The following is a 27526-nucleotide window of genomic DNA, read 5'->3' on the forward strand; positions in this document are numbered from 1 at the left end:
TAGATAGTGGTGGGACTATCTAAATTCTAATATATTATTTGATTTTAACTTTCTAGGATTCTATAAATGTATTTTGTGTTTTCATGGGGGGGGGGGAGGATTCTTTCTCTGTTTGGAACTGAGAGACACAGAATTCAGAGAAATGTAAACCTATTAGCTATATTACTGACAAAAGCCTGTCTAGAGGATATGTGACTGACCAAAATGGGCTACCAAATATCCTACCCCTAAATTTGATAATTTGCCCAAGCAGACCAAGGCAGAGGTAGACAATTTCAGGCCTCTAGATAGTGGCTGAAATAAAAAAAATACAGACAGGAAGAAATTCAGCCATCAGATAAGTCACTCCTCATCACTGGAATGTAGTGAGTGAGGAAGCAGAGAGAAGTTAAAGATATTCTACTTAAAACTTTCCCTCTAGGATAGTGGAATGGAACTTCTCCATACTCTGTGGAAATGTGAAGAAAAATAAATAAATAACCCCCTAACAATGGACAGACTATTTTGTCCTTGAGAGTTTATCTTTGAAATCAACTCTTTGAAGCTTTACAAAGGCTGCTATAGGCAGAATTTTAGAATAAGTTTAGTTCTTACTTTTCCAGCTACTTTCTCTTCTTTTACTTCTTTTTTTAAAAAATATATAATTCCTTCACTTCTGAACCTGCATATATATATATATTATATGCATGCTCCATGTGCCATTTTTCTAAGTGGGTTTCCTCAAAGTGTCTGCAGAACCTAGCCAAGTGAAGGAAAAGGAGAAAGAAGAAGCTAATTTTATATATGAATCTTCTTAAGTCAAATATTTATGAATTAAGACTATGCCATTTCTCCATGAGATGTATTAAATTATGGCACACAATCTTAAGCATCTTTGGAGCTTATTTAAGTCACTCCTGCCGGGTAAAGTTAATCCTGATTCAAGTACTTGCTTTTTGGTACTCAGAAGAACTCAAGGATCATCTATATTGCCTCCCATCCCACACTCACGAATGACAATAAAAGCCCAAATAAACATCTTCAATTTAGTCATTACTTCCTTCTCAAAGTGATAAATAGTGATCACAGTGTATGTCGATAAATATTTTTATTTATGATATTAATTAGTATGGATAATTTGGCCCAGGAAGTTTCAGTTCAGATACTGCAGCACATGTTTTAATTGCATGCAACTCTCAGCCTAATTTTCTGGCTGCTTAACTACAGAGCAAAGGAGGTCAGGGCATTTGCCAAAGGTCATAAGCCACTTTCTTAGAAATGAGGATTAACTAATGACTCAGTTTTATCAGTACTTGTACCTTCACAGCTATCTCTTTGAGCCTCAACTAGATTAGATACCTGTTTTTTCAAAGGGTATTCTTTGAAACATGAATTCTATAAAATACTTCTTTAAAAATGAACATGATAAAATAAGTTTGGGAAAATGTCAAATACCATATCTCTCTTTTGAAATTAATACACCTGGTATACAAAAGAAGGGATCTATTATCTTCCAGTAGCTAACTGTAGAAGTTCAAAGCTCAGTTCCATCACTTGCCAGAAGAGTAACCTTTGGCAAGATACTTAACCTCTCCATGCCTCAGTTTCCTCATCTGTAAAAGGGAGGTAACAACAGTCCTCCACTTATATGAATGGAAGATTAACCACTAGGATACACAAGAAGCACTTGATAAATGTTGGCTATTATTATTGTTGCCATTATCTTAGTCATCATCAAAATAATCTAGACCTTGTAAAATAACACATGTCAACGTCCCACCCCTGGAGATTCAGATCCATTAAGTCTGAGGTAGAGCCTGGTCCAGATGGAGAAGCAGAAGCTCGTCTATATTAAGAGCTTGTCCGGGTAGTATTAGCGGCAGGACTCAAACTCATACCAAAGAGCTTGGTGGGGAGCTGTCACACACATGTTCATGTACAAATTTAGTAAATTCTTTAAATGATTAACTCTGAGGCCTGACAAAAAGATTACAGTTGTCTCCTGAAGTTAGGGCTGGACTTGTAACATCATAAAGCCATGATTCCTCAAAAGGTATCAATAAAATAAAATGCAGTTTTGTGCAGTTCGACTTCGTACATACAGACTTTCAAAAACGATTCCTAAATGTGGTAGCTACCATTGACATATAAAATCCTTATTTGTGAATCACTGCTTAGGTAAACAAATCTGAAAATAAGAAATCATCTCCTCAGAAATACTATGAAACAACTGTGATTGCTATTAATTTCTATAGGTTTCACTATTACACTATTTATATCCAAAGGTCCTCTTATTGTCAAGTACCAGGCAAATTTCAAGGATGCTCAAAGGCTCACTCTGGAGATGGTGGCAATCTTCTTACTACTTCTGCAGCAATCCTCAGGTAAGCTTTGGCCTGTAAAAGAACAGACTCATTTATTCTATATTTCTCCCAGTGAAACCAAATGGCTCATGAAAATTGTTTGCTATAGCTGTCCATTGAATTTGATAGTGAAAAGGCTGAATGACATGAGAAAATTCAGTTGTGATATGATACGATACATTGCAAGATGGTAGGGAGAGGAAATAATTTAGCTCATCTGAAAGGTAACTACTTGAAAGGTGACTTACTAAAAAATATTTAGTACAACAATTACTGGTTTTCAAACTCTAATCACCATGTGAACAAACTGGCAACCAGTCTAGTTGCAGAAAAATTATAGCTTCCTCTCACAAATCGATATCCCTGAGTTAGATGCTGCCAAAATTTCTATGGCATAGGAGCTCTCAGTCATTAAAAGGAGGACTATTTATTATTATCCTATGATTTATCTTTGGCAAGTTTTTTTTTTCATTCCCCCTCAGAAGACAGTATAAACTAGCATCCAAAAGCTCTGTCACTTGGTAAATTTGGGTACCATGCAAGAATTCCCAGTTTCAGCTGTTATTACTCTTTATCACTGGGGACTGTCAAAGCAATAGAACAGCGATAACAGCTACCAAGCCCACAGGGTGGGCTACAAACAAACCGATGCCAACATGGTCTAGTCAGAACAATGGCCATGATATTTTCATTTTACAGTTCTTTTAGACAATTGCAATGCAAATATTACTTATGCCTCCTATCTTATTCATAAAAAGTAATTGTAAACACAATATTAAGATTTTTCAAAATCATTAACTTATACTTTTATATAGTCACAATATGTATATACATACTCATAATAATGATAATAGCTAGAATTTACTGAACACTTAATATTTGAAATTATTATTTCATTTATCATCATAGCTACCCTATGAAGTAAATTGTCATTATCTTCACTTTATTGAAAAGGAAACCAATACCCAGAAAGGAAGAGTCTTGTCCAAATCATTGCAGTTAGTAAGAGATAACTGGGCTTTGAACTGAGGTTGGCCAACTCCAGATTCTGTATGGTAGAAGGAGCTGTTTGGAGTCTGTTCACCCAATTTGATCAAGTGCTTTAAATATGTTTCACACATTCTTCATTTCTAAAGACCAAGCTTTAGTCCAAACAGCTGAATCGTGTTAAAATTTCATTTAAAAGATGGTCTTTTAAGACTAGCAATCAAAACATGAATAATGCTTTAAAAATTCTAAGAGTGCCTACCATGTACCAAGTACTTCACATATATAATCTCAATTATGCAAAATATGCATTATAGGCCCAATTTAATAAATAAATTAGAAGTAGTTAAGGACATTTTGCTCAAGGTCACAACATCAGTAGGCTGGAAAAACACAAACCAGGGTCCAACTGATTTCAAAGCCCAGCTCTTTCTGCCACACCACATATTACAGAGTAAATCTAAAATACCAAGTACTTTTAATCAGAACACTTAGTCTAAAACTGGTTTCATTATCTGATTCAGTTAACAGGAACAATAGTTTTTGCTTAAAAAGGGAAATAATAGGTACTTATAAAGAAGAGTTTTTTTAAATTTAATGTGCTGATTTTTACCCATGTATCCTTATAAATACCTTTTATCTCCTAGTAATTTTTTCGGGTATTAAAGCCTAATATTTTAATGAAAATTTAAAGTTCACTAAGACAAGCTAAGACAAGACCATAAATCTGTAATTCTGTACTCACCTAGGATAAATTAGAGACATAAACCTATCAGGCTATACAAAATACTGAACGATTCCAGAAAAATCAAATTTGATACATTTAACCTTTGCTTTTTAATGGACTTCCTTCAAGCTTAGACTTCTAATAATCACACTCCAAGTAAGAGTTAGATTGTCATTTACTAAGAAAGTACTAAAACTGCTTAGTTTAACAGTTTCAATTTCTATAAAACTGTTGAGATTGAATTTTTTCGGCCAATGCAGTATCATTTTGACAAATACTTTTTGGTTCTTATTGTATTTAAGGCATTGTGCTGGGAAATCTGTGGGATGTAGTGATAAAAAAAGAGACAGAACAGCCCACTGATGAAGAGTTGGGGCCTTGAAGTCAGAAAGACAATGGTTTAGAACCTTGACTCCGTAACTTATTATCTGTGAGGCTTTGGGCAAGTTCCTTAACCCTACTAGCTCAGTTTCTGCATCTCTAAAATGGTTATAATAATAGGATTTAGGGAAGTATAGTGAGAATAAAGCATACAAAATGCAGGCACTGAAGACGCAATTAATCTTAGTAGCTGCTGCTATTATTTATGCCCTCAAGGAATTTATACTCTCATTGAAAGCTCAAATGAATAAGTCCTTTGGGTACTCTTCCCTCTCTGGAGAATAATTAAGTGAAATACCTTCCTTTGTGTAACCCATAGCTAGTAAAAAGTCAATGCACACACATCATGTGTAAAAGATATGCTTTAGATTTCTCAAACTATTAACATTCTCTTTTTTCAACATTGCAACTTTACAGAGACTAACCCTTCTCTCCTATTCAAAATCTTTTTATTGGGTCATGTAGAGGCACAGATAATACAGCTGGACCCTGTTTGTCTGCTATATCATTAACAAGTGACTAAGAATGGACAGTGACTGAAGTGCAAGAAGCGTTATGGAGAGTTTTTCCCTTTGTCTTTGTTTTTGAAGATTTGAAGTTCTAATTTATCATACATAGCCTTTCTTCTTTTTTTTTTTAAAGATTTATTTTATTTTTTAACTTATCTTTTTCCCTCTCCCCCCTCCCCAATTGTCTGCTTTCTGTGTCCATTTGCTGTGTATTTTTGTGTCCAAATGTATTCTTGTCAGTGGCAATGGGAATCTGTGTCTCTTTTTGTTGCATCATCTTGCTGCGTCAGCTCTCCATGTGTGCGGCGCTACTCCTGGGCAGGCTGTGCATTTTTTTGAGCAGGGCATACTCCTTGTGTGGGGGGCTCCCCTATGCGGGGGACACCCCTGTGTGGCACGGCACTCCTTGCACTGCATGTGAGCCAGCTCATCACACAGGTCAGGAGGCCCTGGGTTTGAACCCTGAACCTCCCATGTGGTAGGTGGATGCTCTATCCGTTGTGCCAAATCTGCTTCCCCATAGCCTTTCTTCTTAATACCACGAGGTGATATTTTTGAAATTACAAGATGATAAAATTTCCAATTATATTTGAGTCTTTACCAGGAATATTGGATCACACACCTTTCTGAATGATAGTATGAAGAATTTTACTTTGTGAAAAGGAAAAAGTCCCACAAAATTATCAGTCAGTCATGGTCCCATATACTGGTTTCAATCCAATGCAATAGGTAATTTTAAATGAATCAATAATAATAATAACTCCAGCATGAGGTAATGCTATTGAATTTAAGAGTTCTGATTTCTTTTTTTTCTATTTTTTTAATTTTATTTTTTTAAAAAATATTACATTCAAACAATGAGGTCCCATTCAACCCCACCGCCCCCACCCCCCACTCCCCCCACAGCAACACTCTCTCCCATCATCATGACACATCCATTGCACCTGGTAAGTACATCTCTGAGCATCACTGCACCCCATAGTCAATGGTCCACATCATAGCCCACAAGGAGTTCTGATTTCTAAGTCCACATTTTCTCCCTTCCCCCATTGCCTTCTCTGGCTATTTTACACTACTCATATTTGGAATTTCACCTACTCCCCTTTCCTCAATGGTGCACATGTGCAGAAGGTTTTGTCCATTGGCTTAGTAGGCAGCAGCCTGTTGGTGCTTTTCAGTTGGTATTGCAACCTCACCCGACTTTTTCAATGATGCCTCAGATTCCTCACGATTTATACTTTTAATTATTCACTCCTGTTTACTGTTTGTTTCTTCTGGAAGCAAAATATTTCTGGGAGAGTTAAATCCCTAATGCCTAATTTTAAAGGATTTTATGGGCAAAGAATAAGAGCCTTAGAACCTGGTATTGGGAGGAGGGAGTAATGGAAGATAGAGAAGACAGAGTAGACTAAGAAGAAAGACCAAAAGCTAAAGATGAAATCTTTACTCATTAACAGTTTTGCATGTGTGTTATTACCTAAAAGCAAACAATACAAGTCAGTCTAAAAGGATAATGATTAACAACGAATTTTATAGGTTCCATCCCATTAACTTTTGCAGAAGTTTATCATGATGGCAAGTAAATGCTTCCTTCATTATTTAAATGAAAACATGCAAATAGCATGGGTATTAAGCTTTTATGAATACCATAGGATCTGTTGAGAGGACTGTGAATAGCTTCTGAAAGTACATTTCCATATGACTTTGTAGGGGAAGATGGAAAAGGCATAGCAGGAGTAAGAGTCATCAAAAGACTAATCAGAAGGACCCTGATTCCAGGACTCAACCACAGTCTCCTAAAGTCTAAGGATTAACATCTTTAATATTGAAACTGGGAATGCCACTCATCTCATAATTAAAATTCTGCTATTCTTATTTTTCAATGCCATCAAAGGGTGACATTTACTTGATGCTATATAAAGGGAAGGGCATAAGTGGACTCAGAATTCTTTATTAAAGGGAAGAGGAAAGACATTTTGTACAAGAAGTTTCAGAGGGCAATAATCACAGTTGTATCCTACTGACATTTTTCAAAGCATTATCACAATACCATCTTATTTAATCCTCTTCATTATGACATCAACTTATAGATGGAGTGAAAGTTTCTGAAAGGTTAGGAAAATTGCTTAAAGTCACATTTAGAAAGTGAGCGACTTGGTAATAAAACCCCAAGCAAACTCAAATTTAGTGCTTTTCTCTCTATGCATTAATTCTTTAAAAATGTTTTTTTAAAAAAATGTTACATTAAAAAAATATGAGGTTCCCATATACCCCCCACCCTCCTCAACTCACTCCCACATCAACAACCTCTTTCATCATCGTGGCACATTCATTGCATTCGGTGAATACATTTTGGAGCATTGCTACATCATATGGATAATGGTTTACATTGTAGTTTACACTCTCTCCCAGTCCACCCAGTGGGCCATGGTAGGACATACAATGTCCAGCATCTGTCCCTGCAGTACCACCCAGGACATCTCCAAGTCTTGAGAATGCCCCCACATCATATATCTTCTTCCTTCTCCCTACCCTCAGCAGCTACTGTGGCCACTTTCTCCACATCAATGCTACAATTTCTTCCAGTACTAATCACAATAGTTCCATAGAGGAATATCAGTAAGTCCACTCTAATCCATATTCTATTCCTCCAGCCTGTGGACCCTGGGATGGTTACAATCACTCCACCTCTATATCGAGAGGGGGCTTAGATTCCACATGGATGATGGATGCAATTCTCCTGCTTGCAGTTGTAGGTACTCTTGGCTTGCTGGTGTGGTGGTTGACCTTCTTCACCTCCCTGTTAGCTGGACAGGGTAAGTCCAATAAACCAGATGGTAGGAGTTGCAAGTCTGCTGAGGCTCAGGGTCTGGCTGTCACATGGACAGTCCAGAGATTCAGGTCTCCTGAGTATACACCAACCCCAGCACCAACCACAGGTCTGGTAAAAGTAACAGAAGAGGCATGTGTAGGAAGGTCACATCTGAGTCTAACTCCATCACACTCAGGATCACAAACTTCAAAGTAGGGCCAACTGACATAGCACTGAACTCCAGAGCCATCTGCCATGACTGTAGAACCTGTGGGTCTCTGTAGCCCTCAAGGGAGAACCAGTACCTGGGCTTCTATCCACTTTGGCTGTCTCTGGGACCCTGCTGAAGTGTGCGTAAGCATTACCTCTCTGATGACCTCCCGACTCTTTTTTGGAGACTCATAGCCATATAAACTCATTTGTCCTTTCCATTTCCCTCTTTTATCCACAGTCATAAAGCAGTTTTTAACACCTGATATTACCTGTAGGGGGAGATATTCTGCTGGTTAGTCCTCTTTTGGGGTCAGAGACCCTCTGAGAATCTAATAAAACCCTTGTCTGGTTCCCACAAAAATACACATTTATACATTTTGGATATAATTTCAGAGAGATCTCAAATCCAGGTAGGGATTTTCTGTATTATGGCATGCTGCTGGGCTGCACATTCCAACAGCACCAGAGGGATAGAGTCTGCTCATCTTATTCTCTAGTTCTCCCTGATATTATGAAAAGTAGTTGAACAGAAAACTAGCCTATATATATATATACATATTAGACTGATGTTGAACTAACCTTGAAATTAATTAGGAAGGGGAGCAGATACTGTATTGGGAAGAAAATGTATCAGCTGTGATGTCAGAGCTGGGGATGGATCTGGCCTCTAATACTATCTTGGAAAAGTTCTTAACGTAAACGAACCTCTACTGTTTCATCTGAAAACCAGAGATTATTATACCTTTCACACAATGGTGCTATGAGAATGAAGAAAGTGTATTTAACACACGTAATCACTGTACCTGCCTCTTAAAGGAACTGAAGAAATTGAAGCTTTGAGTATAGGACATAGAAGGTGATATAGTAGAAAGAGGCTAACATTTGTAGGCAATACACTTGTCTTTTAATCACATGTTAGAACTAATAGCTCTGTGATCTTGGAAAAATTATTTAACTTCCTTGAATCTCAGTTTTCTCATCTGTAAAATTTATTTACATATTGCATTAAGTTGTTCTGAAGACAGAAGTAATGTAAATAAAATAATGAATAGTGCCTGGCACATTATAAGTGCTGTTATTATTAGGAAGATGATTAATCATAATGAATGCCTGCAATCTAAGAGAAGGAAGTAATTTATTTCATGGAAGCAGATCAAATATAAGACACCAGGTTTTGTTTCCTTTTCATGCCATGTCTAAATCTTAAAATGGATCAGAAGTCTTCAAATTCAAGGCTGATGACATGGTATATGAAATTCTTACTATTTTTTGCTGAGATCTCATTAAATTAAATCTAGCTCAAACAGCAAAATTTGCGCTGTCCTAAGAATCTCATAAATGGCATAGAGCAAAAATAAAACAATGGGTCTAATATTTATGTAAATGTAAATCAGATTATAAAAACATGAAATCCTCCAAAATTCCATAAACAATGTTGTGTAGAGTTTAATATCATATTATCCTTTGATGATTGATACTATGTTCTCTGTTATATTATACTCCTTTAACTTTCTTGAAATGTTCCTTGCTTTTTTAGACTCTAAAAGAAAAAAGCAACAATGGACGAGTGGTAAAAAATTTAAAAAAAGTCTAAATTCATAACTGAAATAAACTAGAAGGCAGTTATTCATAATGAATTGTCACAGAATTTTAAAAAATAGTCTGTTCTCAGGAGGAATTTAAAACTGTGTAATTACCCATAGAAATATAAAGGATAAGAGGATAATAGGAACAACTGTACGCCAACAAATGAGACAGACTAGATGAAATGGACAAGTTCCTAGAAACACAGAAATAACTTATATACTGACTCCAGAAGAAACAGATCTCAAAAGACCAATAACAAGATGTTGAATCAGTAATCAAAAATCTCCCAACAAAGAAAAGCCCAGGACTAGATGCCTACACAGGGGAATTCTAACATGCATTCTAAGAAGAATTAACTCCAATTCTGCTCAAGCTCTTTAAAAAAATTGAAGAGTTGTGTGGTGGTTTGGAAATATATGTACACCCAGAAAATCATGTTCTTAAAGCGAATCCATTCCTAATAGCTCCTAAAGCTAATACAATAGAGCACACCTATTGTAAGTAGGTTTTCATAAGGTTACTCCAGTTAAGGTGTGGCCCAGGGTAGATTAAATTTATTGAATACACGAGAGAAAACAATGGAAGCAAGAAGTTAAAATGAAATCTGAACAAGAAGGGGGAGACCAGCAGACCCTGCCATGTGCCTTGCCATGTGGCAGAGGGCCCAAAGGTCGCTGGCAGCTGGTCTTTGGGAAGAAAGCATTACCTGAGGACACCTTGATATGGACATTCTCAAGGCCTCAAAACTATAAGCTTGTAAGTTAATAAATTTCCATTGGTAATGCCAAACATTTTATGGTATCTTCTTTCAGCAGCCTCACAAACCAAAATAAGGATGGAGCACTCCCTAACTCATTCTTCAAGGCCAACATCGCCCTCAGTCAGATAAAGATACCACAAGAAAAGAAAATACAGACCAGTATCTCTTATACTGGTCTCTTACAAATGTAGGCATAAAAATTCTCAATAAAATACTAGCAAATATAATCCAATAGCATATTAAAAGATTTATACAACATGATCAAGTGGGGTTTGTCCCTGGTACAAGGTTGGTTCAGCATAAGAAACTCAATTTTAAAAAACTCCACATGATATCTCAACTGATGCAGAAGAGGCATTTCACAAAAATCCAGCATCCTTTCTTGATAAAAACACTTAGAAAACTTAGAAGGAAACTTCCTCAACATGATGAAGGGCACATATGAAAAACCCACTGCTAACATACTCAACAGTGAAAGACTGAAAACTTTCCCTCTAAGATTGAGAACAAGACAAGAATGCCCACTGTCACCACTGTTATTCAACATTGTACTGGAAGTTTTTGCCAGAGCAGTTAGCAGAGTAAAAGAAATAAAAGGCATCCAAATTGGAAAGGAAGAAGTGAAACTTTCCCTATTTGCAGATATGTCCCTATATATAGAAAGTTCCAAAAAATCTACAACAAAGCTATTAGGGCTAATAAACAAATTCAGGAAAATGGCAGGGTACAAGATCAACACACAAAAGTTGGTAGTGTTCTATAGATTAGTAATGAACAATCTGAAGAGGAAATTAAGAAAAAAATTCCATTTACAACAGCAACTAAAAGAATTAAAATCTAGGAATAAATCTAACCAAGGATGTAAAAGACTTAAACGTGGAAAACTACAAAACATTCCTAAAAGAAATCAAAGAAGACCTATATAAATGGAAGATATCCTCTGCTCATGGATTGGAAGGCCAAATATTGCCAATATATCAATTCCACCCAAAGCAATTTACAGATTCAATTCAATCCCAAACAAAATTCCTACATTGCAGAAATGGAAAAGCCAATCATCAAATTTATTTTGAAGTGTAAGGTGCCCTGAATAGCCAAAACCATCTTTACAAAGAAGAGTAAAGTTGGAGGACTCACACTTCCTAATTTTAAAACATATTACAAAGACACAGGGGTCAAAACAGTATGGTACCAGCACAAGGGCAGATATATAGACCAATAGAATCAAACTGAGAGTTCAGAAACAGACTCTCATATTTAAGTCAATTGATTTTTGACAAGGGTGCCAAGTCTACTGAATTGGAGATTAGTCTCTTTAACTAATGGTGCTGGGGAAATGATATCCATTTGTGAAAGAATAAAGGGGATCCCTATTTCATTTCAGTCACAAAGATTAACTCAAAACGGACCACAGAACTAAACAGAAAAACCAGGCCTATTATATTCCTAGAAAAAACCCTAAGGAAGCATCTTCAGGACCCTGTATTAAGCAATGCTTTCTTAGATGTTATACCCAAAGCACTAACAACAGAAGAAAAAATAGATAAATGGAACTTCATCAAAAGTCAAAGGAATTCATAATGAAGGTAATAATACAATCTTCAGAATAGGAGAACATATTTAGAAGTGACATATCTGAAAAGGGTTTAATATCCAGAATCTATAAAGAAATTTTACAATTCAATAACAAAAAAGACAAAACAACCCAATCAAAAAATGGTCAAAAGACCTGAATAGATCTATCTCCAAAGAAGATATACAAATGACCAAAAAGCACATGAAAAGATGCTCAACATCATTAGCCAGCAGGAAAATGCAAATCAAAACCACAAGTTACCACTTCACATCCACTAGAATGGCTAATATTTAAAAAAAAGAAAAAGAAGTTTTGGAGAGGATGTGGAGAAATAGGTACACTCATTCATTGCTGGTGGAAATGTAAATTGGTGAAGCCACCGTAGATGGCAGTTTGGTGGGTCCTCAGAAAATTAATTATAGAATTACTGTATGACCTGGCAATCCCACTTCTCATTAAACTAAAAAGAACTGATGTACAATAATAGGTGTAGGTAAAAACTTTAACAAATGTAAGCTATGGACCATGGACAGTAGTAATAATTTGATGATATTCTTTCATAATCTGTAACAAATATTCCACAACATTGCAAGGTATTGGTGAAGGGGTGATATATGGGAGTTCTACATGTTACACAAGATTGTTTTGTAAGCTCACAATTTCTCTAATTTTATATATATATAAAATTGAAAGCAGGGATTTGTATAGATACTCGCACACCGATGTTCATAGAAGCATTATTCACAATTGCCAAAAGATGGAAGCAACCCAAGGGCTGCATGGATAAGCAAAATGTGGCATATATATACAATGGAATATTATTCAGTCATAAAAGGGAAAGAAGTTCTGATACACATAACAAAATGGATGAACCTTGAAGATAGCATGTTGAGTGACATAAGTCAGACAGAAAAGGACAAATACTGTATGATCTCATGGATATGAAATAATTAGGATAAGCAAATCATACAATCAAAAAGTAGAATACAGGTTACCAGAAGTTGGGGAGAGAGTAGGGAATAGGAAGTTAAAGCTTAAGTGGCACAGAAATTTTGTCCGTGTTGATGAAAAAGTTTGGATAATTGATGATGGTGATGGTAGCACAACACTGTGAATATAATTAACATCACTGAATAATATGCCTGAATACGGTTGCATATGTTACTGAAATAAAAATTAATTTTTAAAAATCTTCAAGCCTAGCAAAAACCACAAGACAAAAACTATTATTGGGACAACAGAAAAAACTGGAATACGGATTGTATGCTTTATATCAGTGCAAATTTCTTGAACTTGATAGCCATATTTAAGGTGGTTATATAGTGCGTGTCCTTGTTCTCAGGAAATGTACCTGTTAGTATTAAGTGTTAGAGAAGCATGTTGTACACAATCTACTCTCAAATGTTTAGATAAATAGATAGATAGATAGATAGATAGATAGATAGATAGATAGATAGATAGAATAAATATTGCAAAATGCTTAAAGGATAAATCTGGGTATCTGCTAGAGAGTGTAATAGAGTTCTATGTATTGGTTTTATATTGTTTTTTGCAACTTTTCTGTAAGTTTGAAGTTATTTCAAAATAAAAAGTTTTAAAAAAGAGTACAATTAAAAGAAAAATGCAATTCTTAAGGAACTTTTCATATACTGCATAAAAGGAAGCACACCTATGGTAGTTGGGATTGCCAGACTTCATTATAAAAGATATAAAGGGTTATAATTTTTGGGTATGTGGAACATTTCTAAAAAAGGATTGAAAGGAAATTTAACATTTAATACCTAAAAGTCAGAGGAAAGGTAACTGTTACACTGTGTTTTCTCAGAGCTCATATTCCCAGTAACTTAATTATCTGTAGCATAACTGCTGACCCTCAAGAAAAGGAAAGGACCTATGGGTCCCTGAAAGAGATAACTCAAAATGAATCTACTTTACTTATCTAAGATTCCTGACTATCAATTTACTCTTACTTTATTCACAGATCTAAGCGAGATTGGCTTTTTTATTTTCTACTTTGAAGAATATTGGAGGAAGTAAACTAGAATGAAGAAAGTAATAGTTATAGATGGGAAAAAATAACAGTATGAAAAAGTTATACCCATTACCTAAGGGGAAAATGATTTAAAGATAAATGGGGGCCATTCAGCAAAGGAAGACAAAATTTATATCAAAACTGATACATCAGATGATGACTCAGTTTCTAACTTAAATAGCATGTGTTACTAAGGAAAGAATAGATATATATGATTGATTTCATTTCTATTTTAAAAAGAATAAAAGATTTTATGCTTAAAGTTGTAAAGCTTCAGCAACTTTGAAAATCTACTTCCCAATCATATTTATCAGAAAAAATGGAAAGAAAATTCCATCTCTTAATGGTTTATAAAATTTCCCTATATCCAATTAAATACTTTAGACACTAGGTTCCCTTTTCCCAGCAATCAGATGAACGTCTACAAATGAAATGTAATAATCATGGACAGTTAGATTATTGTTAGCCAGCAAGATGAGAATTTTACAAGCTCTCATTTATCATGTTCTTTATGAGAAAACTGATTGGGTGACGATACCTCACAGGTGAACTTGTTCAGGTGATAGTTCAGAGTCAGTACTGACATGATTATCTTATAAATAAATAGTAAAATTTAAAGATGCTTTGGACAAGTAAACTAAGCCTTGTTTACATAGGATTAGTTCCCCTCCAAGAATTACCTTGGAATCACAACGGGAGGACAACTGCTTCAACATCAGGTATGGAAAGCAAGACTCAGCAGGGAGGGCAAGAAGCTCTTGTCACAAGTTAGCAAACTTCAAGAAGCTATTTAAGGGAGTGCTGATAACATCACTTGAAATAGACAATGATGATTATCCAGGAAATTGTTAATGATCTATTATTTTGTTGGGGTTTTTATTTTTCTCGCTCAGACATGTAGTGGTCATCTTCTCAACTTTTCTACACATCAAAAAATATATATCATGTAATTATTAAAAGGAAAAAATATATATATATACTTTAAAATGTAACTTACCTCATCACTTTCAGGCTGTGAAAATACAATTGGGTGGCCTGTATCTGAAGCTTCCCTTATATTAACATGTAAGGGAATGTCTCCTAAAAGAACACACAGGATATCCATTAGAATCAGAAAATTTCATATAGTTATTTGGAATTTCACTATTTGGATTTTGGAAAGAAACAAAATCTGAAGCTAAATTAATTCAAATCAACTTGAGTTCTGACTAACACAAATTGCAAAGTCTCTGAAAAGGGAATTTCAAATGAAAATTAGAGCAAAATATTTCATTGAGATAGTGCAGTGATTACAAAGGTATATATATATGAAAGTTATGGGACAGCCAAACAAAGGATAAGAGTTCTGATTTACTTTTTGCTGGATGTCTTACAGCAAGGAATAGCTTGGAAGATATTTATAAAATCTTTTTGTAATATCTTACATTGTAGCACATAATAAGAGGAAATTGAAGAGGAAAAGATGGGGAGGAAAAGCAATCTAAAAAAAGTACAACAATATAATCTTTCTGATGTTTGCAGATGAGTGGGCTATGAGAACTACTGAGAGTAAGCCAGAGCTATTAACTATCTGGTCTTTATTGGATAGAATTATTTTTCTCTTATTACTTATTTATTTAGGTAGCATTATATATAATTTGTGAGCTTGATAGATCTTGGGAAGTATCTAATAAGAGCCTCCACAATACAGATAAGAAAACTGACATCGGACAGGCTGTGTGTCTTTCCTAAGGACATATACTATGAGATGGTAAAATTTAGGAGCAAAATGCTCTGACCCATAATCCAATATACTCTTTCTACCTCACCATTGCAAATGAGGCCAAAATGCTGAGAAAAAAAATGCAGTAAATGAAGCCTTAAGTAAAAGAGTTGACTCCTTATAGCATTCTTAGAACCACTCCAGATCTATACAAAGGTTATTGAAATGTATGTATGTTTTATATAAATAAGTCATTTAGCACCATGCTAGGCAATGTAAATAATACAGAGGAAGCATATAAAAATACAAACTTATTACAATTTATTATTATAAAGTACATGGTGGAAGAACAGATCTTTCATGTTTCTCTTGTCAGCACGTTTTGAGATCTTAATTAATGTTTTAAGAGTTTCCTAAAGATTCAATAGCCAAATGGAAAAACAAATGACTATTTCAGTAGTCTTTTTTCAGTAGTCTAATTTTAAAGACTAGCTTTTCTGTGAATTTGATGTCTACTCTTTGTATCACCTTACGACTCTCTAGAAAACCCACAGGATCATGCAAGGGAAAATATGTTTTAGAAAATGCTTAGAAATCCATAAAGGTTTTTTCTCCAGATTTATAAACTGCCATAATAGCAAGGAATCCTGAATCCTTTAGTTTCCACAGCAGTAATGGAAGAAAAAAAAAAGGAAAACCGCCTTTATAGAGCCACCTATTGACATAATTTCTGCCCTCCAGTGACTCACAATCCTATCTATAAGTATGTAAGTATAGACCAGGGAGGAGGGAAATCTTGTTATAAAGCAATAAGTGGCAGAGTGAGAGTGGTAATACCCAAATGGTTGTAGGTTGTCAGCTGTGGTTGGAGAGAGATAAAAGAGTAAAGGGGTGGGGAGTGGGTGGGGAGTGAGTGGGGAGCAGTCTGGGCTTGAAAAGTATCTCTGAAGGAAGCAAGAGTATACTTCAGACACATAATGGGTTAAAGGGTTTTTCTGTGATCTGAGACCTTAACTATTACGTATGTTATTATACCTGTGGGTAAATAATGGATATGGTTCTTTACAGTCATTTTACCAAATAATCATTTAAAATAGAACCCAATTGATAAAAATAAGAGGCTGACAGTCAGTTAAGGACTACTGGAGGGGTTTGATGAAATAGAAAGCAATGGCTCTGACAGCTCTTTCCATGCTTCAGCAACTCATTCCCAATTTCAACCTCTTCATTACTGGAGTGCCCACTCTAGTTTGTAGGAGTCCTTCTGGAATCCCATGACTGCATTAAAAGGAAATGTGTCCTAAAGTTGGAACTCTGAATTATTTTTCCCATAACAATGTTAGACATAACAGTCTACAGTACTGTCCAGTTTTTGTGATCAGTCATCAGTGTTTCTGATACATTTTTGGGGTGACCATACATTTGTATGCTGTTAGTTGGAATGTAACTTCCAGAAGGGAGATTTTTTTCTCTTGGAGATGTTTCAAATTCTAAATAACTGATGTACAAAACTGTATCACCCATTTATAAGTTAGGGAATTACAATATTGCCAGCATAATTCAATAATGCCATAATAATCACACATTTAGTTTATTACATAAGTGAATGTCAATCTGTTATGCTATTATGCAGATTTGGGAAATTGAACTTTCTAGGTTAGTTAAATGAAAAACAGTTGTGGAATATAATTAGTGACTATAATTATAGCAATGTATCACAACATATCATTAGTATTCACCTGGTATTGTGGTGGCTTGCTATAGTGCAAATGCATAATAAGAAAAAATGCATTTAACTTCAACTTCTAGTAATTTAATTATAATAAGAATATTTTGAAATTCCTTAGACTCTAAAGGATCTTGATTTTTAACTACCTAAGCTAATAATCCACCCTATGCCTCTCTTATTCAGATTCTAATATCTGCCTTTCCCAACAAAAGAAACTCATTTATAATTAGAATATCAAAGCATTTTTCTAAAAAGTACATTAAGTTTCCTGTGGCCTTTTGGGAAATCATGTTTCATCCTAAATCTGCGTTTTGTTCATTTAATACATGATTTGAGTCCTCCTAATAACATTAATTAATCCTTCGATTCAGGGTCAGAGTGTACATAATATAAATTTCAGATGCCATATTTACAGACATGGCAAATAAATATAAAAAGAAAAGTCTAAGGCAGAAAGACAAATACAGAGCTGATAAAGAAAGTATTTTTACCTAAGCACCAAGAACAGATGCATCCAGAGGTTGCTACAACACAATGAACAGGTATTTTCATTTAAACTTGCTTGTAATATAATACATATCCCCAACTTAAGTGAACAATTGATGACTTATTTAAAATATGGGCATCAAATCACAGTACTCAGATGACAAAACTCTTGTAAAATTCACCTTCTAGTTATCTATAAAAGAAGCTTTTATCATAGTTGGCAGAGCAAACCTACTTATTAAAAAAAACATTCCACTAATGAAGTATTTTAAAAGGCCAAAGAAAGGTTAGCATATAGGACTGTGACATACTAGCTTAATTTAAAACACAAAACCAAAAGCAATTCATCATTTTTTGACATACTCTTCATCACCATTCCTCATTTCACTTTCCCTTCTGCTACTTCCTATGCAAAATAACCTACTGATTGATCTTACCTAGGACATCAAGATCAAGAGTCCGTGCTAGCTTCCTTGCACCATCAGCACCAAAAATATGAGTTCTATGTTTACATTTTGGACACTGAAAAACACTCATGTTTTGGACAAGGCCCAGAACCTAGAATAAAAACACATTTAAAAGGTAATTAAATCAGATTTCAATATCTTATTTCAATAAGTTTTTACTGAACGTCTACTAGGTTCTGGTGATATAGTAAAGAATAAGACATGGTCCCTGTTGTCAATGAACTCCCAAGCTAGAGGGAGAGCTAGTTTAATTAATTTTAACAATGTGGTAAGTGCTATTGAAAGATGAATAAACAGGGAGTAAAATATTCTGCCTGGGAAGAATAAGAGCATTCTTTGAGTTGCCCATAGTGAACTGTTTCTTTGAGTTGGTGTGAGAAGAGGTGATGAGGTCTATGGTGGAAATTTTAGGCAGAAGGAAGAGCTCAAGCTAAGTATAACAGTGCATGGCCTATTGGGCCACCACATAGTAGGTGGTCAAGGCAGAAGATGGTTTGGTGAATTGTTAGATGTTCTGAGACTTTCTGCAACAGGTTTTTAAAGTTGGGAAGATGGTATAGAAGAGATCATATTACACCATCAAATTCATAATTTGGTTCTGATAGCAATGTGGAGAAAAATAAAAGGGAAAACAGAGGAAAATAAATAGTTAAGAGTCTAAGTGTGGACAAAGTCTCATAAATAATTCTATGCAGGCACTGGGATGAGTGCTTTAAATGCACTATCTTATTTACTCCCCACAACATCTTTATGAGATGGATATTTTATCTCCATTCTATATCTGAGAAAAAAAACTCTTATCAGAATGTTAATCATTTGAAACAAAATTTTTAAGTCTTACAGAAAATGACCACCCCTTTCTCTGAGCTTCTCCAGTTCTAGCACAAACTAGACACTTAACAAACATTTGCAGTCTCTGCAAATATAATCTTTATTCATGTTCCCCTTAATCCCACTTTCTTATTGATGAGAAGAGAATAAAAATGGGGAATACTTTACTGTCATAAACCACAATGTTAGTGTGATCCTTTCAATTCCATAAATAAGATTATCACAATAGAAGTCAGTATTAGAACATTTACATTTTAAATAAAGAATAGCACTGATAATTAATTTGGAATCATACAGAAAAAAGGTGGTCAGATTTATTATTCTTTCTGAAAAGAGGAACAGAAAAGACTAAAGTTACCCAGAACACATAAAAATGAAGATAAACAGTGAAGAACATAAATTTTTAGCTAAGCATTTTCCAAGCACCTAATATATGTCCTTCTTGCCAATGTGGAGTATGACAAAAAATAAATCACACTCTGTTTTGGTTATTCAGTACCATTTCCAGCTAGAAGAAAACACAACTTATATCACAGCTTATTTGTTTAGTCACTATATCCATATAACACCCTCAATGCTTAGGCAGTTTTACTGCTATTTTTTATAAATGTGATCTACCCCTTGACTTAGAAATATCACTCAAGAAATGGGAAAAGGAATAAAGGAATAAAGAATGTGAAAATCTAGGTGAGGGTACATTCTAATCCAGAGAGAAAGGGAAAGCATCACTACCATGGAATCTCTTAGTTTTCCCTTGAAACGGAGGCAAAGAGTAACACTGCATTTGCAGTTTGTGCGATTTACTTCTTACTTTCAAATTGTTCTCTATGGACTGTTTAAGTGTCTCAGACATGTGCTCTAGAGACTTTCAAAATGTCACAGGCATAAAATTTAAAATTATAACCAAACTTAATATTTTCTGAGCGTCAATTATATGCCAGGACCTGGGCTAAACACAAGGGATTGCAAACAGTGGTGAGCAAAACAGTCTTGATTCTTGCCTTCTTGGAACTTGTACTCTAATTGGAAAAATAGATGGAACAAATAATAGTGCAAAAAGATACTGATACACTGAAACAGCTTCCCTGGAAGGGGTGGTGTGAGTGACATGAAATGAGGCTGGATATGTGGGCCTACAAGGCCATATTAAGGACCGGGTGATAGAATGCAATGGAAGCCGTTAAAGAATTCAGTGAGAGAGACCTCTATGCCTGCAGCTGCAGTAGACTCATTTCTCAGGAAATAAGGTTTTAAAAACAATAGGAATACTAAAAGGAATTTGTCTTTGTGTTTGTTTCTTTAGACAAAAACAAATCCAGGGTTATGGGAGATATGATAGAACTGTCAAAAATATTTCCAGTTCTCCTCCTGGGCATAAGGTTAGGATTTTTTCTTCCCTGCATTAGATGAGGACATGTAACTTGTTTTGTCCAATAAAATGTGAGCAGAAATGGCACATGGCACTTCTACACAGATTTTTTTTTTAAAGATTTATTTTATCACCCCCCTCTCCCTCTCTGCCGCTTGCTCGCTGTCTGCTCTCTGTGTCCATTCGCTGTTCATTCTTCTGTGTCTGCTTGTCTTCCTTTGTTGTGTCATCTTGCTGCGCCAGCTCTCCACAGGCAGTGTGGGCCGTCAGCTCTCCCCAGGTGTAGGCCAGCTTACCTTCATAAGGAGGCCCTGGGTTTGTCCCATGTAGTAGACAGGAGCCCCATCGATTGGGTCATATCCGCTTCCCTCTACACAGAAATTTTAAGTGCTATTACATAATTCCCCATTATCTTTCTCTCTCTCCCTGAACTGGTACCCTCAAGATGGTGGCTGCTCTATCAGCCTGGGTGCCAGAGTGAGGGCAATGCAAAGTAGCATTGCAGCCAAATCACAATGGACACATAGCATGAGTGAAATAAACTAGTGCTATTTTAAAGCCACTGTTACTACAGTATAATTTAGCCCATCTTGGCTGATAAAGGAGTATAGGAAGAAACTATTGGAATTTCTACTTTATGATTTCCTTCTTCATTCGTATTTTTCGTGTTTTGTAATAAAATTAACATTAATACAGTAGGATATGTATATTACATATAAATATACATAATTTATAAATATACATACACTGGGAGTATATGCTCAAACATCATTTACTGGTATGGGTGTATAATTTAAGTTTGTAGACAGAGAACCTGTATATGTGTGAAAGTCAGGCTTTGATAACTGTGGCTGATAACATGTAACTTCTTCCAATTTTAAAGACAGAGGCCCTAATACATTCTCCTAGGTCATCTTGAATAAATTAATTCCACTTAACTCTAGAATCCCCTCCTCTTAGTAACTTCCCACACTTAGACAACTTTGCTTGATAAAAAAGTTGGTTATAATATAATAAAACAGATCAGAGCAGAGAACCTAGACAGACTCATACGTAAATGTCACTGATTAACAATGGAAATGAATTGCAGTGTATGTTAATTGGACACATGTCATGTGGAAAATAATGACTCTTACATTGTACCTCACATCATACCCCAAAACTAATTCCAGGTGAGTTGTAGAGCTAAATATAAAAGGTAAAATAATAATAGAAGTAATAATAATAATAAGAAGAAGAAGAAACAGGAGAATATACTTAAAACCTTGGGGGCAGGTAAAGATTTTTCAATCAGGACACAAAGATGCACTAAACAGAAATGAAAAATTTTTTGTTAAATTAGACATTAAAATTAACACCATTAATAGAGTAAAAAGGTAAGCTACAGAGTGGGAGATGATTTCTGCAAAACACCTATGTGGCAAAGGTCTTTCATCCAGAAAATATAAAGAACTCCTACAAAACAATAGAAAGATAGGCGAGAATCTTAACAGGCACTTCACAAAGAAGATATTCAAAGACCAACAGATAAAAGAAAAAATGTTCAACTTCGTTAGATATCTCAGAGAAACACAATCACAAAAACCATGAGTTACCACTCATTTTCTATACATTTATCCTCAAGACTAGGTTAGGATAGATGAATGTCAGTATGACTAAAATAAAAAAATACCAAATGTTGGTGAGGACATGGAACTACTAAAATTTCAACCTGATGGTGGGAATGTAAATTGGTATAACCATTAGAGAACTGTTTGTGAGTATCTGCTTAAACTGAACATATGCATTTCTATGACAAAGCAATTCCACTCCCAGGTATATACCACCAGAAATGTGAACATAACATTCATCAAAAGACATGTACATAAATTTTGTCAAAAGGCAAAAATATTCATAACAGCACTAATCCTAATAGCCCAAAGTCAAAAACCACCTAAATATCCAAAAAAGTAAAATTGGATAATTATGGAATATTCACATAATAGAATACTACACAGCAATTAGAATAAAAGGACTACAGTTACAATCAACACTAAAGTGAATCTTACAAACATTATTTTAAGCAAAATAAATCAGACACAAAAGAGCAAATACTATGTGATTCCCTTTATGTAAATTTCAAAAACATGCAAAACAAATCTATGGTGTTTTAACTTGTGTTCCCCTTTGTGGTAATGACAGGGAGACAGCTCAAAGAGAGGGATTCTGGGGTACTCATAATTTTCTCTTTTGTGAATACAAAGAATGTATGTGTTCACTTGGAAAAATTCACTGAGATAAACACAATTTGTGCTCTTTTCTTTGTACATGACTCAATAAAAAGTTTACGTAAAAACAAAAGGTGGCCATGTGAAGAATGACTAAGATCAATAAAAACAAACACCAAAAAAAAAAGTAAATTAGGCATTCTGAGATTCTGTACACAGAAACAACCTTCTGCTTCAAATAGAGAATCTCTTATAATAACAAAATAATAGTAATTAAATTAAGAGGCGGTCCCTGGGAGGAATAATCTCCTATTTTTTTCCTAAATGACACCTCAAGGAATAACATGAAATAGAAGTCTAAACCCCAGAAACTATGAATGACCTCTAGACCTGCAATGTCTAATAGTAGCCACTAGTCACATGCGGCTACTGAGCACATGCAATGTGGCTAGTCAGAACTGAGATGTGCTTTAAGTATAAAATACACACCAGGTTTCAATGATTTACTTTGAAAAATATATCTCAATTTTTTATTCTTTATTTACTTTTAAGTTTTTTCACTGAAGTATATCATGCATTCAGACATGTCCATAAATCATAAGTGTATGCCTGAATGGGTCTATCATAAAGTAAGTATACCCATGGTACCAAGACCCTGTTAAGAAATAAAACATTGCCAGCACCCTAGAACTTCCTTGTATATACTCCAAAACACTTTCCCAAAGGTATATGTTAACCTGAATTCTAACACCATAAATTAATTTTTTTTTTAAAATTTAAGATGAATGGAATAATGCAATATATACTTTTGGGTATGTGTAATTCATCCAGCTAAACCATATAGTTGTCATTTATTTCTTTTCATTGAGACCTAAGATTCCATGACGACAATGTCACAATTTATTTTACCCATGCTCTCTTCGGATCATTTGGGATGTTTCCAGTTTTTAGCTTTTATAAATAATGCTTCTATGAACAATTTTATAATGCTTTTTTATTTTTACTGACTTTTAGGTTATGCATATTTAACTTTGTAGATGATGCCAAAGTTTTCCAATAAAGTTGTAACAATTTACACTCCTACCAGCAATGTATGAGAATTCCAGCTGCTCTGTATCTTTACTAACATTTGGTGTTGTCAGTATTTTCTAAATTTTGCAAGTATGGTGAGTGTGTAGTGGTATCTCACTGTGCTGTATTGTTCAATTGTGGACCTCTTTATACCAGGAACTATATTTCCTGGAATCTTCTTTCCTATATGGTTCCTGGTTAAAACTTGCTAAAAGTGAAGTGGCAGGAGATATGGGAGGCAGAAGTGCAGCAGTAGCCATTACACTATAAATGTTTTCATTGGTTAAAGGTGGTGAAAGACAGGTGCAGGGGTACAGATACATTCCAGCTTCCTATTTAAATGATAATATTTTTAATACATTGAGTTAAGAATATTATTAAAATTAAGTTGACCCATTTCGTTTTACTTTATAATGTGGCTACTAAAAACTTTGCAATTGCACCTCATATTTCTATTTGACAGTGCAGCTCTACATAATTAAACTCTGACCACAGAACCTAGTAATTCTTCTACTTAATGATTTTTAAGGTCTTAAAAAATACACAAAAATATTTATCAGATCTGTGATTATAAATGCTTTAAAGAACTGAAATGTTTAAAAATGTATATATGTATATATATGCAGATGTATATATGGTTGGTTAATTAAAACGAGAAAACTGGGGAAACGGACTTTGGCCCAGTGGTTAGGGCGTCCGTCTACCACATGGGAGGTCCGCGGTTCAAGCCCCGGGCCTCCTTGACCCGTGTGGAGCTGGCCATGCGCAGTGCTGATGCGCGCAAGGAGTGCCGTGCTACACAGGGGTGTCCCCCGCGTAGGGGAGCCCCACGCGCAAGGAGTGCACCCATAAGGAGAGCCGCCCAGCGCAAAGGAGGGAGCAGCCTGCTGAGGAATGGCGCCGCCCACACTTCCCGTGCCGCTGACGACAACAGAAGCGGACAAAGAAACAAGACGCAGCAAAAAGACACAGAAAACAGACAACCGGGGGAGGGGAATTAAATAAATAAATAAATAAATCTTTAAAAAAATAAAAATAAAACGAGAAAACTAATTATTAATTAAATATGCAGACTGTGTGGCAGATAAGTCTTTCAGAATATGGGGTGAGTTGGGGGTATAATTTAAAAGAGAGTCTTGAATATTATTAAGCTTGAGAACCATTATCCTAATATATTTAAGAGCAATAACTTTAATCAGGGTTTTGAACAAGGGACACTAACATAATGAAAAACATTAGAATATCCATATTACCATTTTGTTCATTAAAAATTCTTCTGGGAAGCAGATGTGGCTCAAGTGATAAGGCCTCCACCTACCACATGGGAGGACCTGGGTTTGATCCCTGGGGCCTCCTGGTGAAAAAGAAGAAGAGAAAGTGTGCCTGTGTGGTGAGCCAGTGCTCGCATGGCGAGCTGAGCGCCTGCATGGTGAGCAAGGCTGAGTGCCCATGTGGGTGCTCGCACAGCAAGCAGAGTGCCCACGTGGTAAGCCAAGTGCCTATGTGAGTGCTCATGTGGTCAGCCACGTGCCCGCGTGGTGTGCTGAGTGCCCATGTGAGTGTCCATGTGGTGAGCTAGTGCCCACATGGTGAGCCGAGTGCCCGCGTGAGTGCCCATGCAGCAAGCCCAGTGCCCGCGTAAGTAAGTCACGCAGCAAGATAATGCTGTTACAAAAGAGAGACAAAGGGGAGAGTCAAGGTGAAGCACAGCAGAGACCAGGAACTGAGGTGGCGCAATTGACAGGGAACCTCTTTCCAAATCAGAGGTCCCCAGGATCAAATCCCAGTGAATCCTAGTGGAGAAAGATGAGAAGAGAAGACAAAAGAGAAATACATATAGAGATCACACAGCGAATGGGCACAGGAAACCAGAGAGTGAGGGAGGGGGAGTGGGAGGGGTAGGGGAAGGAAAAAAAGCTAAAAAAAATATTCTTCTCTCCTGTGGTGGTTTGAAAATGCATGTACTCCCAGAAAATCATGTTCTTAAAGTTAATCCATTCCTGTAGATATAAACCTATTGTAAGTAGGACCTTTTGATGAAGTTACTTCAGTTAAGGCAAGGCCCAGAATGGGTCTTAAATCTCTTACTGGAGTCCTTTATAAGAGAATGAAATTCAGAAAAACAAAGAGGGAAATGGCAAAGACAAATGAGTTGATATGACTAAGAGTCTTCCAAAAAGAGTCGGGAGGTCATCAGAGGGGTCGCGCTTACGCACACCTCAGCAGGATCCCAGAAAAAGCCAAAGTAGATACAACCCTCGTTACTGGTTCTCCTGAAAGCTACGGAGATCCACAGGGTATGTAGTCATGGCAGGTGGATTTGGAGTTCTGTGCCATGTCAGAAGGCCCCACTTTGGAATTTGTGCTCCTGAATGTGATGGAGCTGGACTCAGATGTGACTTTTCTACACATGCCTCTTCTGTCACTTTTACTGAACCTGTGGTTGGTGTTAGGGATGGTCCATACTCAGGAGACTTGAATCACTGGATTGCCCATGTGCCACCTGGGCCCTGAGCGTCAGCAGAGTGGCAACTCCTACTCTCTGGTTCGTTGGTCTTACCGAGGTCAGCTAACAGGGAGCTGAAGGTGGTCAACCACCACACCAGGGAATCAAGAGTGCCCTGCAACCGTAAGCAGAGGAATTGCATCATCATCCATGTGGAATCTAAGCCCCCTCTTGATCTAGAGGTGGAGAGGACATCACTATCCCAGGGTCCACAGAATGGAGGAATAAAATATGGACTAAAGTGGACTTACTAATATTCTACTATAAAACTATTGTGACGAGTAACAGAAGAAATTTTAGCATTGAGGTGGAGAAAGTGGCCATAGTAGTTGCTGAGGGTAAAAGAGATGTGATACGGGGGCATTTTTGGGATTTTTGAGTTGTCCTGAATGATACTGCAGGGTCAGATGCTGGACTTTATATATCCTGCCATAACCCACTGAATGTACTGGGGGAGAGTGCGAACTACAGGGTAAACTATTATCTGTGCTGTGCATCAGTGCCCCAAAATGTGTTCACCGAGTGCAATGAGTGTGCCACAATGATGAGGGAGGTTGTTGGTGTGGGGGATGGAGGGTATACAGGAATCTCATATTTTTTAATGTAACATTTTTTGTGTGATATATGTATCTTCAAAAAAATATAATTTACAAAAATGATGTGGTGGGGGTAGGGAGTGGGTTATATGGGAACCTCTTATGTTTTTTAATGCAACATTCCTTGTGACCTATTAACTTTAATTAAAAAATAAATTAATAAAATAAAATTAAAAAGAAAGAGAAAGCCAGGGAAGCAAGAAGCTAAAAGCAATGGAATCAGGAAGAGAACGGAGTGACCAACAGATGCTGCCATATGCCTTGCATGTGACAGAGGAGTCCAGGATCAGCAGCAGTCTTCAGGAAGAAAGCATTGATTTGGACATATTCACAGCCTCAAAACTAAGTTTGTAAGCTGATAAATTCCCATTGTTAAAAGCCAATTCATTTCATTGTATATTCTTTCAGCAGCCTAGCAACCTAAAACATCTCCTAAATTCATGTTTATATGACCCCCCTCTCCAAAAAAATCCCTTACATCTTTTGAATGCTCTATGTAATCTTAAGCTGTTAGTGTTTATTGTAGACCAATTTGTATATCCTTTGATAGTAGAAACATTTGGAAAAAGAGGCTCTACCATGGCTTAATTTACTTAATACCATTATGATGCAGCTGTAAGTATACTAAATCATTTG

The 27526-nt window shown here is 36.0% G+C and overlaps 1 protein-coding gene across 1 annotated transcript in view; it reads right to left on the reverse strand.

Annotated features, from left to right (window-relative positions):
* Window positions 1-1072: 1072 nt before the first annotated feature.
* NUBPL (NUBP iron-sulfur cluster assembly factor, mitochondrial) overlaps window positions 1073-27526 on the reverse strand; it is a 208991-nt gene continuing 182537 nt past the window's right edge. Inside the window, exons 9-11 of the mRNA XM_058293598.1 lie at window positions 18281-18401; window positions 14924-15006; window positions 1073-2375 (exon numbers count right to left, since the gene is read on the reverse strand). Coding sequence (XP_058149581.1) covers window positions 2313-2375; window positions 14924-15006; window positions 18281-18401 — 267 coding nt within the window. The 3' untranslated portion in view covers window positions 1073-2312. The remainder of the gene's footprint in view (window positions 2376-14923; window positions 15007-18280; window positions 18402-27526) is intronic.

This window comes from Dasypus novemcinctus, chromosome 3, assembly GCF_030445035.2.
Source record: "Dasypus novemcinctus isolate mDasNov1 chromosome 3, mDasNov1.1.hap2, whole genome shotgun sequence".
NCBI lineage: Eukaryota > Metazoa > Chordata > Mammalia > Cingulata > Dasypodidae > Dasypus > Dasypus novemcinctus.